General features: G+C 43.3%; 1 protein-coding gene across 3 annotated transcripts in view; it reads left to right on the top strand.

Annotated features, from left to right (window-relative positions):
- The window catches only part of POT1 (protection of telomeres 1), a 93,409-nt gene that overhangs the window by 62,728 nt on the left and 14,761 nt on the right, over positions 1-15,920 (top strand). For all 3 annotated transcript variants that reach the window (XR_011320740.1, XM_069764912.1, XM_069764910.1), the window contains exons 7-10: positions 202-272; positions 1,696-1,752; positions 3,185-3,341; positions 11,208-11,413. Coding sequence is in view for 2 of the 3 variants with exons in the window: in XM_069764912.1 (XP_069621013.1) it covers positions 202-272; positions 1,696-1,752; positions 3,185-3,341; positions 11,208-11,413 (491 nt within the window). In the remaining variant the exon portion in view is untranslated. The remainder of the gene's footprint in view (positions 1-201; positions 273-1,695; positions 1,753-3,184; positions 3,342-11,207; positions 11,414-15,920) is intronic.

The following is a 15,920-nucleotide window of genomic DNA, read 5'->3' as shown; positions in this document are numbered from 1 at the left end:
AACTGCAAAGTGGATTTTTAGCCCAAAATGCATGTATGCAAAAAACTCTCTCAAAGGTAGACCACTCCTTTATTGTGTCTTTGTATCTTGGAAGGTCCTGACGTAACGCCCATATTTCCATTGCTTCTGAGCAGTTCTGCTGTTATGTTATGATAAATGTGTATCCATTGTTGATCTTTTATTTTGTTTGTTTCATGCAAGGGTCCTGGATGCTGTGGATCTGAAAGAGACCCAACCTCTGTTTGAAGCAAGCACATCAGATAGCCAATTAGGTATGTCAGATTTTTTTTTTGCAATTACTGATTTAATTTGAAAGGTTAAGCTAGTCACTGATAACTGCGGTGACATGGTTCGACCACACGGGATCACTGCAGCCAGTCACTGGCCTTAGGCTACGTTCACATTAGCGTTTTGCAAGTTTGCGTCGGGCGACGCAGCGGCGACGCAAGCGTCATGCGCCCCTATATTTAACATGGGGGACGCATGGACATGCGTTGTGCTGCGTTGTGCGACGCATGCGTTTTTTCTGCCGCAAGCGTCGGGCGCAGAAAACGCAACAAGTTGCATTTTTCTTGCATCCAAATTTCGGCAAAAAAGGACGCATGCGTCGCAAAACGCAGCGTTTTTGCGTGCGTTTTAGTGCATTTTTATTTGCGTTGTGCGTTGCGTCGCCGACGCAGCGGCGCACAACGCAAATGTGAACGTAGCCTTAGTGGTACATCGATATGCCACAAGACACTTTTTACATTCCGGCAGTGGTTGTGCGGCCACTGCTTCTTCTACATGCCATCTGTATGAGCATGTAGATCGTAGAAAGCTGAATGCAATGATACTTTGATATCTGTGGTCAGATATCTTATTCCATAGAAATCCATGTTTTTCTATGTAAATGAGCCTTTAAGATCTATGGGTCGGGCACAGATCTCAAGAATCTTTCTCCAATGCTTACTTTTAATAAGAGGAGCTTTGGCGCAGCATCGGAGGGCATGCTCTTGAGACTAGGGGAACAAGAATGCCGCTGATCTGAATTGTCAATCAGTCAGGACCCTCCGCAAGCAAGAAGCAGAAAGCTGGGAAAGTGTACTCCTGACAATGCAATGCTTTAAGGGGTTAAATGGAGCCTGTCCACTTGGAAATGCTGTGCAATCTCTGGGCAGCATGTTACAGCAGGGGACTAGATGGACAGATCGATGTAAAGTTTTCTGGAAAAAAACCTATAAAGTAAAACTATTTTACTTTGGTAAATTCCTGCTTTTTGTTGACTCAGCAGTCATATGGGAGACTCTAATCCATGATCGCCAGCTAGCTCTGCATGCACACTTATACAGCATAGCCTGTAGGCCCGCCCACTTGGCCGATAACTCCAGAATGAATAGGGATTTCATCGCATAAATTACAAGTTATACTGAATACTATTATGACCGTGCCAGAATATAGTTTGAAAAAATTAAAGTTTATGACTCCACAAAATCCTATCCATTGCCTTTTGTTGCCTCCCGTTCCCCCACATAGCACAGGGGTGCTTGCCATGTAAAATTGGCCTGAGGTTATTGGCCAAGAAGGGGTGCCGAATGGAGAAATGGTTTGTTTTATCCAGGAATAATGTGGGTTGTGTGTGTCAACTGGAAATATTGAGCAGTATGGAGGACTGATGGTCCAGAGGCAGTCATTCCCGTTCTTTTATCTTACATGCAGGTCAGATGTCGGCGCCCTTTGATGCTCTGGAGAGATGCCAGCAGCTTTCTGTGACAGGTAGAAAACCATTAATGGATCTGAAGATCACAGTGAGGAAAGCTTCCTGCACTGCGGGTTGTGTAGTTATCTGAAATGAGCTGTTCTCCCGTTGTAGGGCTCATATCAAACAACCATAGACTGTAGATGAAGGAAAGGAATATTCGGAGAGTGTGAAAACAAATAAGACTCCTTTTTCATAGATCTATCTTGACTTAGAACATGTTATTTTGTCATAGAATGTTTCTTTTTTTATATAGTGGTCACGAACGGTGTAAAAGAAACGTATTCAATCTTAAAGTTAAAGAAACAAACAAAAGTTAGATCCTCTTATGCAGTTCCTTCATTTATGAAGCCCGTTTATTCTGCAAACCTCAGCTTTTTAATTTGCTAGCTGGAAGTTTTCATTGTCTGCCATGTCATTTGTCATAGTGATGCTGTCGCTAAGTCATGGTCACTGTTTCTACGAGCCTGAAAATACGCTCCTACACATTGCTTGATATCAAACATCCTTTAAAAGGGAACTATAATTTCAAGTACATTTTCAGAATAAGATATGAACATGAGGAACCCTATTTCTGTCCATTTATATGACTTTTATTCAGCATTTTTCATCAGCGTTCCTCTATGCAGGCTCTATCTAATTTGCAGTTGACACTGAGCTAGTGGGTGGAGACTTCCTGTTGTAATTTATCTCATTCATTAAAAACACACATGTATTCCTACTTTTTATCTTTGATAGCACATAGGCAGAAGTAGCAGCATGGAGGAAACCATTCTGCAGTAGTGAGAAGTGTAACTGGGAATCCATCTCTGGCATCCGCTAGCTAAAATCTGCACCATCTATTTTGCTTCTCACTCCGCTTTTCTCTCTTCCTCTCTGCTCCCCCATACATCTAGTTTAATAGGCTGTGTAACCTGAATCCATACTGTGCTGGCAGTCTTTTTGTTTGGAGCAATTCAGATTTCGGAGTGAATGGTGAGGTCAGAAGACACGGGAGTGGGAGAAGTGGCTCATAAGAGGAGAAAGAATTAGATTACTTCAATAAGATATAGTACAAATAGATTCGCTGGTACTATTGATATTTGCAAAGTTGGTGAAAGTACACTTCCCATTTAAGATACTGTATCACATTTAAAGTAACCATCGTCTTAGTTTTTATTTCATAATCCAATAATACACTTTCAAATAAGCAACTTTGTAATAAATCTTAGCAGAGAGATCAGCTTCTTTCTCTGCTGGGACCGATCATTCAGTCTGCTACACATCATGCATATTTTGCCATAAAGGATTTGGCTTGGTAAAAGATGCACATTGTAGCCTTAGAAGTGATAGAATAATGCTGTCTTAACTCCAATCAGGAGAGGAGTATAGATGTGAACTACTGCAGGAAATTAAGTATGATTTCTACCATTCAATTTTTGGGTTTGCAATGTCATTTTTTTTTTGTAGTACTTCCTGCTTATCAACAATGGCGGATAACCTCTCTTGCCAGTATCATTAAAAGCAAGGCTCCTCAGAAATTTCGGATCAGAGCAAGACTAAGAAGTTTTCTACCCCAGCACCTGTATCAGTCCCTGAAGCTTCACTGCTCTACATGTAATTCATTGTAAGTATTGTATTTGTAAGTATGCAAACAAGTTAAGGAGGAAGTAGGGGGCAAATGGAAAGAGGAAAGCTGACTTAGCATAATTGTTGAAATAATACCTATGTGGTCCACTTCTAATCCTCTATACCCCCATAAAACACATCTACTATATAATTGTCTAGGGGTCACTTCCGTCTTTCTGTCTGTCTGTCACGGATATTCATTGGTCGCGGCCTCTGTCTGTCATGGAATCCAAGTCACTGATTGGTCGTGGCAAAACGCCCATTGCCACGACCAATCAGCGACGGCCACAGTCCGGCGGCAATATGGCCGCTCTTTCCTCCCCGCAGTCAGTGCCTGCTCCATACTCCCCTCCAGTCATCCAGTCAGCCCTCACACAGGGTTAATGCCAGCGTTACCGGAGCGTGGTGTAACGCACTCCGGTTACGCAGCTATTAACCCTGTCTGACCAACTGTTTACTATTGATGATGCGTATGCAGCATCAATAGTAAAAAGATCTAATGTTACAAATAAGAATAATAAAAAAAAAGGTTATTCTCACTCTCCGACGTTGCGTCCTCTCCTCAGCAGTGCAAGCGGCAGGTTCCGGTGCTAAGGATGCTATGCAAGAACGACCTGCCATGATGTCACGGTCATGTGACCGCGACGTCATCACAGGTCCTGCGCTCATACCAACCCTGGGACCGGAAGCTGCCGCGTGCACCGCACACAGGCTACAGGACTACAAGGGGCCCTCGGAAGATGAGTATATGTTTATTTTTTAACCTGTTACATACATGGCTGGGCAATATACTACGTAGCTGGACGATATACTACGTGACTGGGCAATATACTACGTGACTGGGCAATATACTACGTGGCTGGGCAATATACTACGTGGCTGGGCAATATACTACGTGGCTGGGTAGTATACCACGTGTCTGTGCTGTATACTACGTGGCTCTGTGCTGTATACTACGTGGCTCTGCTGTATACTACGTGGCTCTGTGCTGTATACTACGTGGCTGTGCAATATACTACGTGGCTGTGCAATATACTACGTGGCTGTGCAATATACTACGTGGCTGGGCAATATACTACGTGGCTGGGCAATATACTACGTGGCTGGGCAATATACTACGTGGCTGGGCAATATACAGTGGGGCAAAAAAGTATTTAGTCAGTTAGCAATAGTGCAAGTTCCACCACTTAAAAAGATGAGAGGCGTCTGTAATTTACATCATAGGTAGACCTCAACTATGGGAGACAAACTGAGAAAAAAAAATCCAGAAAATCACATTGTCTGTTTTTTTTATCATTTTATTTGCATATTATGGTGGAAAATAAGTATTTGGTCAGAAACAAACAATCAAGATTTCTGGCTCTCACTGACCTGTAACTTCTTCTGTAAGAGTCTCCTCTTTCCTCCACTCATTACCTGTATTAATGGCACCTGTTTAAACTTGTTATCAGTATAAAAAGACACCTGTGCACACCCTCAAACAGTCTGACTCCAAACTCCACTATGGTGAAGACCAAAGAGCTGTCAAAGGACACCAGAAACAAAATTGTAGCCCTGCACCAGGCTGGGAAGACTGAATCTGCAATAGCCAACCCGCTTGGATTGAAGAAATCAACAGTGGGAGCAATAATTAGAAAATGGAAGACATACAAGACCACTGATAATCTCCCTCGATCTGGGGCTCCACGCAAAATCCCACCCCGTGGGGTCAAAATGATCACAAGAACGGTGAGCAAAAATCCCAGAACCAAGCGGGGGGACCTAGTGAATGAACTGCAGAGAGCTGGGACCAATGTAACAAGGCCTACCATAAGTAACACACTACGCCACCATGGACTCAGATCCTGCAGTGCCAGACGTGTCCCACTGCTTAAGCCAGTACATGTCCGGGCCCGTCTGAAGTTTGCTAGAGAGCATTTGGATGATCCAGAGGAGTTTTGGGAGAATGTCCTATGGTCTGATGAAACCAAACTGGAACTGTTTGGTAGAAACACAACTTGTCGTGTTTGGAGGAAAAAGAATACTGAGTTGCATCCATCAAACACCATACCTACTGTAAAGCATGGTGGTGGAAACATCATGCTTTGGGGCTGTTTCTCTGCAAAGGGGCCAGGACGACTGATCCGGGTACATGAAAGAATGAATGGGGCCATGTATCGTGAGATTTTGAGTGCAAACCTCCTTCCATCAGCAAGGGCATTGAAGATGAAACGTGGCTGGGTCTTTCAACATGACAATGATCCAAAGCACACCGCCAGGGCAACGAAGGAGTGGCTTCGTAAGAAGCATTTCAAGGTCCTGGAGTGGCCTAGCCAGTCTCCAGATCTCAACCCTATAGAAAACCTTTGGAGGGAGTTGAAAGTCCGTGTTGCCAAGCGAAAAGCCAAAAACATCACTGCTCTAGAGGAGATCTGCATGGAGGAATGGGCCAACATACCAACAACAGTGTGTGGCAACCTTGTGAAGACTTACAGAAGACGTTTGACCTCTGTCATTGCCAACAAAGGCTATATTACAAAGTATTGAGATGAAATTTTGTTTCTGACCAAATACTTATTTTCCACCATAATATGCAAATTAAATGTTAAAAAAACAGACAATGTGATTTTCTGGATTTTTTTTTCTCAGTTTGTCTCCCATAGTTGAGGTCTACCTATGATGTAAATTACAGACGCCTCTCATCTTTTTAAGTGGTGAAACTTGCACTATTGCTGACTGACTAAATACTTTTTTGCCCCACTGTACTTTGTGGTTCTATGCTGTATACTACATAGCTGGGCAATATACTACGTGACTGGGCAATATACTACGTGGCTCTGTGCTGTATACTACGTGGCTGTGCAATATACTACGTGGCTGTGCAATATACTACGTGGCTGGGCAATATACTATGTGGCTGGGCAATATACTACGTGGCTGGCCAATATACTACGTGGCTGGGCAATATACTACGTAGCTGGACAATATACTACGTGACTGGGCAATATACTACGTGACTGGGCAGTATACTACGTGTCTGTGCTGTATACTACGTGGCTCTGCTGTATACTATGTGGCTGGGCAATATACTACGTGGCTGGGCAATATACTACGTGGCTGGGCAATATACTACGTGATTGGGCAATATACTATGTGGCTGGGCAATATACTACGTGGCTGGGCAATATACTACGTGACTGGGCAATATACTACGTGACTGGGCAATATACTATGTAGCTGGGCAATATACTACATGACTGGGCAATATACTATGTGACTGGGCAATATACTACGTGACTGGGCAATATTCTACGTGACTGGGCAATATTCTACGTGACTGGGCAATATTCTACGTGACTGGGCAATATACTACGTGGCTGGGCAATATACTACGTGACTGGGCAATATACTATGTAGCTGGGCAACATACTACGTGACTGGGCAATATACCACGTGACTGGGCAATATACTACGTGACTGGGCAATATACTACGTGACTGAGCAATATGCTACGTGGCTGGGCAATATACTACGTGGCTGGGCAATATACTACGTGGGCTGGGCAATATACTTTGTGGTTGGGCAATATACTACGTGGCTGGGCAATATACTACGTGGCTGGGCAATATACTTTGTGGCTCTATGCTGTATACTACATAGCTGGGCAATATACTACGTGACTGGGCAATATACTACGTGGCTCTGTGCTGTATACTACGTAGCTGGGCAATATACTACGTCGTTCGGCAATATACTACGTGGTTGAGCAATATACTATGTGGCTGGGCAATATACTATGTGACTGGGCAATATACTACGTAGCTGGGCAATATACTACGTGGCTGGGCAATATACTACATGACTGGGCAATATACTACGTGGCTGGCCAATATACTACGTGGCTGGGCAATATACTACGTGGCTCTGTGCTGTATACTACGTGGCTGGGCAATATACTACGTGGCTGGGCAATATACTACGTGGCTGGGCAATATACTACATGGCTGGCCAATATACTACGTAACTGGGCAATATACTACGTAGCTGGGCAATATAGTACGTGACTGGGCAATATACTATGTGGCTGGGCAATATACCTCATGGTTGGGCAATATACTACCTGGGCTGTGAAATATACTACGTGGACATGCATATTCTAGAATACCCGATGCGTTAGAATCGGGCCACCATCTAGTATTCTTATATTAGCCAAGTATCCTGTTGTGAACAGGTGATTCAGAACCACAATGGACCTGGTGGTTACGAGCACAGAAAATGACCTGATAGTTGCTAATCACATAGGACGAGCTCTGAGACGTGGGAACTCTGCTGACCGCAATATGCCCAGTCTTGGCCCTCCGCACCGACTAACGGTACGGAGGTGCTTCCTCTGCGTCCCAGAGCTTCCAGCCAGCAAGACAAACCAATATAGCAAGCTGGACAGAAAAAATAGCAAACAAAAATAACACAAGCAGAACTTAGCTTATGCAGGGCAGACAGGCCACAAGAACGATCCAGGAGAAAGCAAGACCAACACTGGAACATTGACTGGAGGCCAGGAACAAAGAACTAGGTGGAGTTAAATAGAGCAGCACCTAACGACTTAACCCCGTCACCTGAGGAAGGAAACTCAGAAGCCGCAGCCCCACTCACATCCACCAGAGGAAGCTCATAGACAGAACCAGCCGAAGTACCACTTATGACCACAGGAGGGAGCTTGACCACAGAATTCACAACAGTATCCATGCTTACTGGTACAGTAGAGATGACTCACTTCTGGACCTCCGGTAGAACGTAGCTGGTCAAAATACTACCTGTCAGATTCTTGTTTCTGCTAACATCAGGAGACAGACTGCAGAAGCTAGTGTTAATGATATTGAATAATAATTAATTGAATAATTGAATAATTAAGAATAGCCTTCTTAAGCTATTGTACCTAGTTAAAAAGTGGTATGGCAGTAAAGCTATGTGCACACGTACAGGTTTTTTTCGCGTTTTTTTCCGCGTTTTTTCGCGCTAAAAACACTATAAAAACTCATTAAAAACGCATACATTATGCATTCTATCATTTAGAATGCATTCTGCATGTTTTGTGCACATGGATGCGTTTTTTTCCGCGAAAAAAACGCATCGCGGTAAAAAAATGAGCATGTTCATTATTTTTGCGGATTTTCTGCGTTTTTCCCGCAATTCTATGCATTTGGGAAAAAATGCACCAAAAACGCGTCAAAATCGCGGTAAAAACGCATGCGGATTTCTGGCAGAAATCTCCGGTTTTTGTCAGGAAAATTTCTGCAAGAAATCCTGACGTGTGCACATACCCTTAATCTACCTATACTTTGAGGTTGGGGAGATAAGTGCTTATCAGTATACAGGTAAAGTTATTGCTCACCCCCTTGGATTTACAGTTGTGTGAAAAAGTGTTTGCCCCTTCCTGATTTCCTATTCTTTTGTATGTTTGTCACCCTTAAATGTTTCTGATCAACAAACAAAATTAATTATTAGATAAGGATATAACAAGTACACACAAAATGCAGTTTTAAATGAAGGTTCTTTATTATTAAGGGGAAAAGAAATCCAAACCTACATGGCCCTGTGTGAAAAAGTGATTGCCCCCTAAACCTAATGACTGGTTGGGCCGCCCTTAGCAGCAACAGCTGCAATCGAGTGTTTGCCAATTATCGCAATGAGGTTTTTTTTTTTTACAATGCTCTGGAGGAATTTGGGTCCACTCATCTTTGCAGAATTGTAATTCAGCCACATTGGAGGGTTTTCAAGTATGAACCGTCTCAGAAACCCGAGGACTTTAAATAGGCCACTCCACTTGTTTTTATTAAGCCATTCAGAGTTGGGCTTGCTGGTGTGTTTCGGCTCATTGTCCTGCTGCATTTCAGGTTGAGGTCATGAACAGATGGCTGGACATTTTTCTTCAGGATTTTTCAGGTCCTGAGCCTGCAAAAAAGCCTCACAACATCACACTACCACCACCATATCTTACTGTTGGTATGATGATCCTTTTCTGAAATGCTGTGTTATTTCTGCGCCAGATGTTATGGGACATACACTTTTCAAAAAGTTCAACTTTTGTCTCATTAGTCCACAGACTATTCTCCCAAAAGTATTGTGGATCATCAAGATCTTTTCTGACAAAACTGAAATAAGCCTTTGTTCTTATTCCTCAGCAGTAGTTTTCATCTTGGAACTCTACCATGAAGGCCATTTTTGCCCAGACTTTCTTACAGTGGAGTCATGAACTCTGACCTTAACTGAGGCAAGTGAGACCTGCAGTTAATTGGATGATATTGTGAGGTCTTTTGTGATGCTCTTTGGGTAAGTTTGGTCGGCCGACCACTCCTGGGAAGGTTTATCTCTGTTCCATGTTTTTGCCATTTGTGGATAATGGTTCTCACTGTAGTTTGCTGGCGTCCCAAAGCTTGAGATATGGCTTTATTACCTTTTCCAGACTGATAGATCTCAATTACTTTGTTTCTCATTTGTTCCTGAATTTCTTTAGATTTCAACATGATGTCTAGCTTAAATCTTTTTGTTTACTTCACTTTGTCAGGCAGGTCCTATTTAAGTGATTTCTAGATTGAGAACAGATGTGTCAGTAATGAGGCCTTGGTGTGGCTAGGGAATTTGAATTCTACTTCCCAAAGATGTGATAAACCACAGTTAGTTTATGTTTTATGGGGGGGAGGGGGCGGCAATCTGTTTTTGCACACACGGCCATGTAGGTTTGGATTTCTTTTATCTATATACATAATTGTCTAAGGGGTACTTCCGTCTGTCTGTCTGTCCTTCTGTCACGGTTATTCGTTTGCTGATTGGTCTCGGCAGCTTCCTGTGATGGCTGCCACGACCAATCAGCGATGGGCACAGTCCGATTAGTCCCTCCCCTACTCCCCTGCACTCACTGCCCGGCGCCCGCTCCGTAATCCCCACCGCTCACACAGGGTTAATGGCAGCGGTAACGGCCCGCGGTGTAACGCGTTCCGTTACCGCTGCTATTAACCCTGTGTGTCCCCAACTATTTACTATTGATGCTGCCTATGCAGCATCAATAGTAAAAATAGGTCATGTTAAAAATAATGAAAAAACAAAACAAAAAACCTGCTATACTCACCCTCCGTCGCCTTTCTCGTTCCTCTCCACGCTCCCGGGACCGCTCCATTGCAAGCGGCAGCTTCCGGTCCCGTCCCAGGGCTGGTGTGCGACAAGGACCTGCCGTGACGTCACGGTCATGTGACTGCGACGTCATCATAGGTCCTGCTCACACCAGCCCTGGGACTGCAAGCTGCCACTTGCAATGGAGTGGTCCCAGGAACGTGGCAAGGAGCGGGAAAGGTGGCGGACGGTGAGTAGTATAGCAGGACTTTAACGGGCTATAGGTTTATTTTTTTTTTTAAGTCTCTATACTACGTGGCTCTGTGCTGGACAATATACTACGTGACTGGGCAATATACTATGTGGCTGGGCAATATACTATACCATATTTGTCTTTTATTGCATTGATATCACGTCAGAGCAGCGCCTTCTCTTCCGCTCTGCTCTGTTGATAGGTTGTGACTGCCATTGTCATGCTGATTGATAGCCAATGGCTAACTGCAGCAGTCACGCCCCATCAGAAAAAAAAGTCCTGAAAAACCTCTTTAAGTACTAAAATATAATAATTATACAATGTGCATAGTAAAATAGAAGAAATAGAAAAATATACTTAATTGGTTAGAGGAACTTTAAGAAAAAACAAAACAAAATGAACATGTATAGTTCATTCTCTGTTTTAGTTATTGTGAAACTCCACATTAATTCTGTTCATTTTCTGATTATTATTTTTTGCTGTTTGTTAGCATAAGTTCCCTCTATTGCATCTCCTCATTTTTAGGCTGGATGCTCCTGATGAACACAGCCTAAACAACATTTTTGAAGATCGCTTTAATGGAAGTCCAAACACAAATACTCCAAGTACGCCTTGGTATCAGTCAGCATCATGGAAAATGGGAAATCTTGATGACCGGGCTGTAGCTATTCATTTTGTAAAGAAATGTGATATTCTACAAAGTCCAGAAGATTCTCTAATCATGGTCGAAGGTAAGAATCAAGTATTGAAAGCGTAGCCTGTAGTTCACAATAGTAGCCACTGGGTGGCAGCATAATCACATGTAAAAATTCTATTCTGTTAGTTGGCTTTACAAAAGTGTTGATTCCTACAAAAGGATAATTAACTGATTTCATTTATTTTTCTTTTTGGAACTTTTTATTCAGTTTTCTTGAGCATAAATTACCAGTCTTAAATTCCGGTAACTTTACTGAACAGAGCCTTCTTTTAGTTTATAGAATTACTGGAATTAACGATTTGTTTGACTGTACTATATGAAATGATAATGATAACCAGTTAAGTAGGTTACATTGAATAATTACTGTATTCACTAGGAGCAGAAATTGTGAAATAGAACTGAAAGTTATGTTAGAAAGTAGTAATATTCCCTATTCACTGCTAGTACATTCTTGTCTGTCAAAAAAGACCAAAGTATATAGGAGGGATACCATTTTTTTTGGCTTACCTGAAAAATCATATTTTAACGCTTAAAGAAGTACTCCCATTAATTTTTTTTGATTCCCTACGCCTGTCTAAATTATAAATTAAGGGTGCACTCCTGCTGTATGTTATGAAATAAGACGGGTGCAGTGCCAAGTCCACTAATATATATAACCAAAAAGAAGAGAAAAGAATGGACTAAACGAGGCCTGCACAACCGTAGGATGTAGAAAATTAACAACACATTTTATTAAACACCACAAAAAAGCACATAAAAACACTTAAAAATACAAACTGTGTATAACACCCTAATACATCCTGATAGAACTGCAGCAAATATACATATATATATATAGACAGGCCTAAATAAACATAATAATTACAATGATATCAACACCACAAATCGCTGGGAGATCAAAGTAATGCTCAAAACCGGGGGAGGCATGCATGAAAGCCCTACACCCCCTATAAGTAATCAACTACCCCAGAGTGTGGTATGAAGAAAGAACCTATCTCTCAGTTGGTAACATATAAAATGTCCAGAAAGAAGCCTAGAGAGACCCTATCGAAGCTCCCCTGCAGGAAATAAAGGTGGCATGTGCCAAAAGGATACTCAGCTGAATCTGAGGTATAATTCCTGGGAGCCAAGAGGCCAAAAAAAGGCTAGAGTAATGCTGCAGATCCGTATCACATGAATGGACGGCAAATGGCAAGGAGAGGGTGTGGGAAGAAGGCCCCACGCGTATCGCCGCCGCAGCTTTTCCCTGATGAAGCTGGGGTGTTTGGGATAACCTGTACCATGGCCTGTATTTGGTGAATTTCCTTTCTCCTAGCAGTATTTCCTGCTTCAGATTGGATATGATCGGATGGATGGTTCAATACTATGAGTAGAGCTATAGCATACATTCTTTATTTTATTTAGCCCCCTCTACTATGACTGTGGACCATTATTTATTTAATGCTGAATGAACACACTATACAGATTTTCGCTTTGGCTGGCTGTTTATAAGGCGTATACATTTGTGGATATTATATGTTTCATACGTATATTGTATAAGCCTTTAATAGATTGTTGTATATTCTGTATAGTGCCACTGCCAATATTTTGTTATATTATTCTCTAAATCAGCTTTGCGCATTCTTTGCATAACTGGGATTATATCATATACCTTATTTTCCGGACTTTAAGACAAACTTTTTTCCCCAAATTTTTTTTGGGAAAATAGGGGGTGCGTCTTATAGTCGCAACATACTTACAAAATACTGTGGCGGTGGTCCCGGTCCGACGCTGCAGGGCGATGCAGCCTCCCTTCCCAGGCTGGTGCGGCGGTCGCGCTCTGTGGCGCTTGGTGGTGCGGGGGTGATCTGCCGGCATTTTCTGAAAGTCCGGAGGCCCCCACAGATCCATTGCTGCGATGCGGTGTCTCCGGGAAAATGGCCACCGGGGAGGCGCATGCTCAGATTCAGATCTCGTTCCAAGATCTTGTTGCCAAGATCTGAATCTGAGCATGTGCCGCCCCCGGCGGCCATTTTTCCAGAGGCCACTGCATCGCAGCAATGGATCTGTGGGGACCATTTTGGTACAGATACGTTCTTTTGATCGCCCGTTATTGCATTTTAATTCAATGTCTCGGCGACCAAAAAAACGTAATTGGCGTTTTGACTTTTTTTTTCTCACTACACCCTTTAGCAATCAGGTTAATCCTTTTTTTATTGATAGATTACGTGATTCTGAACACGGCGATACCAAAAATGTGTAGGTTTGATTTTTTTTTTTTTTTTTTTCATTATTGTTTTATTTTGAACTAGATGGTGGCCTGATTCTAACGCATTCTAGAATATGCATGTCCACGTAGTATATTGCACAGCCCATGTAGTATATTGCCCAGCCACGTAGTATATTGCCCAACCACGTAGTATATTGCCCAGTCACGTAGTATATTGCCCAGCCACGAAGTATATTGCCCAGCCACGTAGTATATTGCCCAACCACGTAGTATATTGCCCAGCCACGTAGTATATTGCCCAGTCACGTAGTATATTGCCCAGCCACGTAGTATATTGCCCAACCACGTAGTATATTGCCCAGTCACGTAGTATATTGCCCAGCCACGTAGTATATTGCACATCTCATGTAGTATATTGCCCAACCACGTAGTATATTGCCCAGCCACGTAGTATATTGCCCAGCCACGTAGTATATTGCCCAGCCACGTAGTATATTGCCCAGCCACGTAGTATATTGCCCAGTCACGTAGTATATTGACCAGCCACGTAGTATATTGCCCAGCCACGTAGTATATTGCCCAGTCATGTAGTATATTGCCCAACCACGTAGTATATAGCCCAGCCACGTAGTATATTGCCCAACCACGTAGTATATAGCCCAGCCACGTAGTATATTGCACAGCCACGTAGTATATTGCCCAGTCAGGTAGTATATTGCCCAGCCAGGTAGTATATTGCCCAGCCACGTAGTATATTGCCCAGCCACGTAGTATATTGCCCAGCCACGTAGTATATTGCCCAGCCACGTAGTACATTGCCCAGCCCGCGTAGTACATTGCCCAGCCCGCGTAGTACATTGCCCAGCCCGCGTAGTACATTGCCCAGCCCGCGTAGTACATTGCCCAGCCCGCGTAGTACATTGCCCAGCCCGCGTAGTACATTGCCCAGCGCGCGTAGTACATTGCCCAGCGCGCGTAGTACATTGCCCAGCCCGCGTAGTATATAGCAATGTGGGCATCATATCCCTTTTAAAAAATAAAAAAGAATTAAAATAAAAAATAGTTATATACTCACCCTCCTTTGGCCCCTGGATCCAGGAAGCGTTTACCGACGCTCCTTGCGTGCTCCGGTCTCAAGAGCGCATTGCGGTCTCGCGAGATGATGACGTAGTGGTCTCACGAGACCGCTACGTCATCATCTCGCGAGATCGCAATGCATGGACCGGTTACCGGAGCGTCGCGAGGAGCAGACAAGGCGCCGGAAGGTGAGTATATGATATATATATATTTTTTTTTATTATTTTTAACATTAGATATTTTTACTATTGATGTTGCATATGCAGCATCAATAGTAAAAAAGTTGGTCACACAGGGTTAATAGCAGCATTAATGGAGTGCGTTACACCACGGTATAACGCGGTCCATTAGCGCTGCCATTAACCCTGTGTGAGCGCTGACTGGAGGGGAGTACGGAGCGGGCACTGACTGCGCGGAGGAAGGAGAGGACATGTTGCCGCCGGACTGCGCCTGTCGCTGATTGGTCGTGGCAAAACGCCCACGACCAATCAGTGACTTGGATTCCATGACAGACAGAGGCCGCGACCAATGAATATCCGTGACAGAAAGAAAGACAGACAGACAGACGGAAGTGACCCTTAGACAATTATATAGTAGATGGGGTGAAAGGGGGGTGATTAATTCTTTTTATATTTGTTTTTTTATTTTTTTCATATTTTTAAAAACATTTTTTTTTTATTTTGGCATCCTTCAATAGCCTCCAAGGCTAGAAGCTGCCACAACTCTATTGCCTCTGCTACATAGAGGTGATGCTCAGATCGCTCCTATGTAGTAGAAGTACAGCATTGCTATGAGCACCGACCACAGGGTGGCGTTCATATTAATCCGGCATCGACAACCATAGATGTCTGCAGGAGACCTCTGGTTGTTATGCCGATGCACCGATGACCCCCCCATCATGTGACAGGGGTCAACAGTGCGCTCATTTCTGGCCGGATGGCCGTGAGCGCTTGTTAAATGCCGCTGTCAGAGTTGTCAAAACAGCTGACATGTCCCGGCTTTGATGCGGGCTCACCACCGAAGCTCACATAAAAGCAGGGGGGATTCTGCCATCGGACATACTATTCCATCCAATGGCAGAAAGGGGTTAAAATGCATTAACAGACGATCAAAAGATCGTATCTACACCAAAATGGTATAATTAAAAACGACAGCTCTGTACGCAAAAAAGAAGTCCTAACCCAGCCCCAGATCACGAAAAACGGAGAGGCTACGGGTCTTGGGAAAATTATGCTTTTTTTATTTAACAAACTTT

The sequence above is a fragment of the Ranitomeya imitator genome, chromosome 4, assembly GCF_032444005.1.
Source record: "Ranitomeya imitator isolate aRanImi1 chromosome 4, aRanImi1.pri, whole genome shotgun sequence".
Classification (NCBI taxonomy): Eukaryota; Metazoa; Chordata; class Amphibia; order Anura; family Dendrobatidae; genus Ranitomeya; species Ranitomeya imitator.
This window is presented reverse-complemented; position numbering and strand designations above follow the sequence as displayed.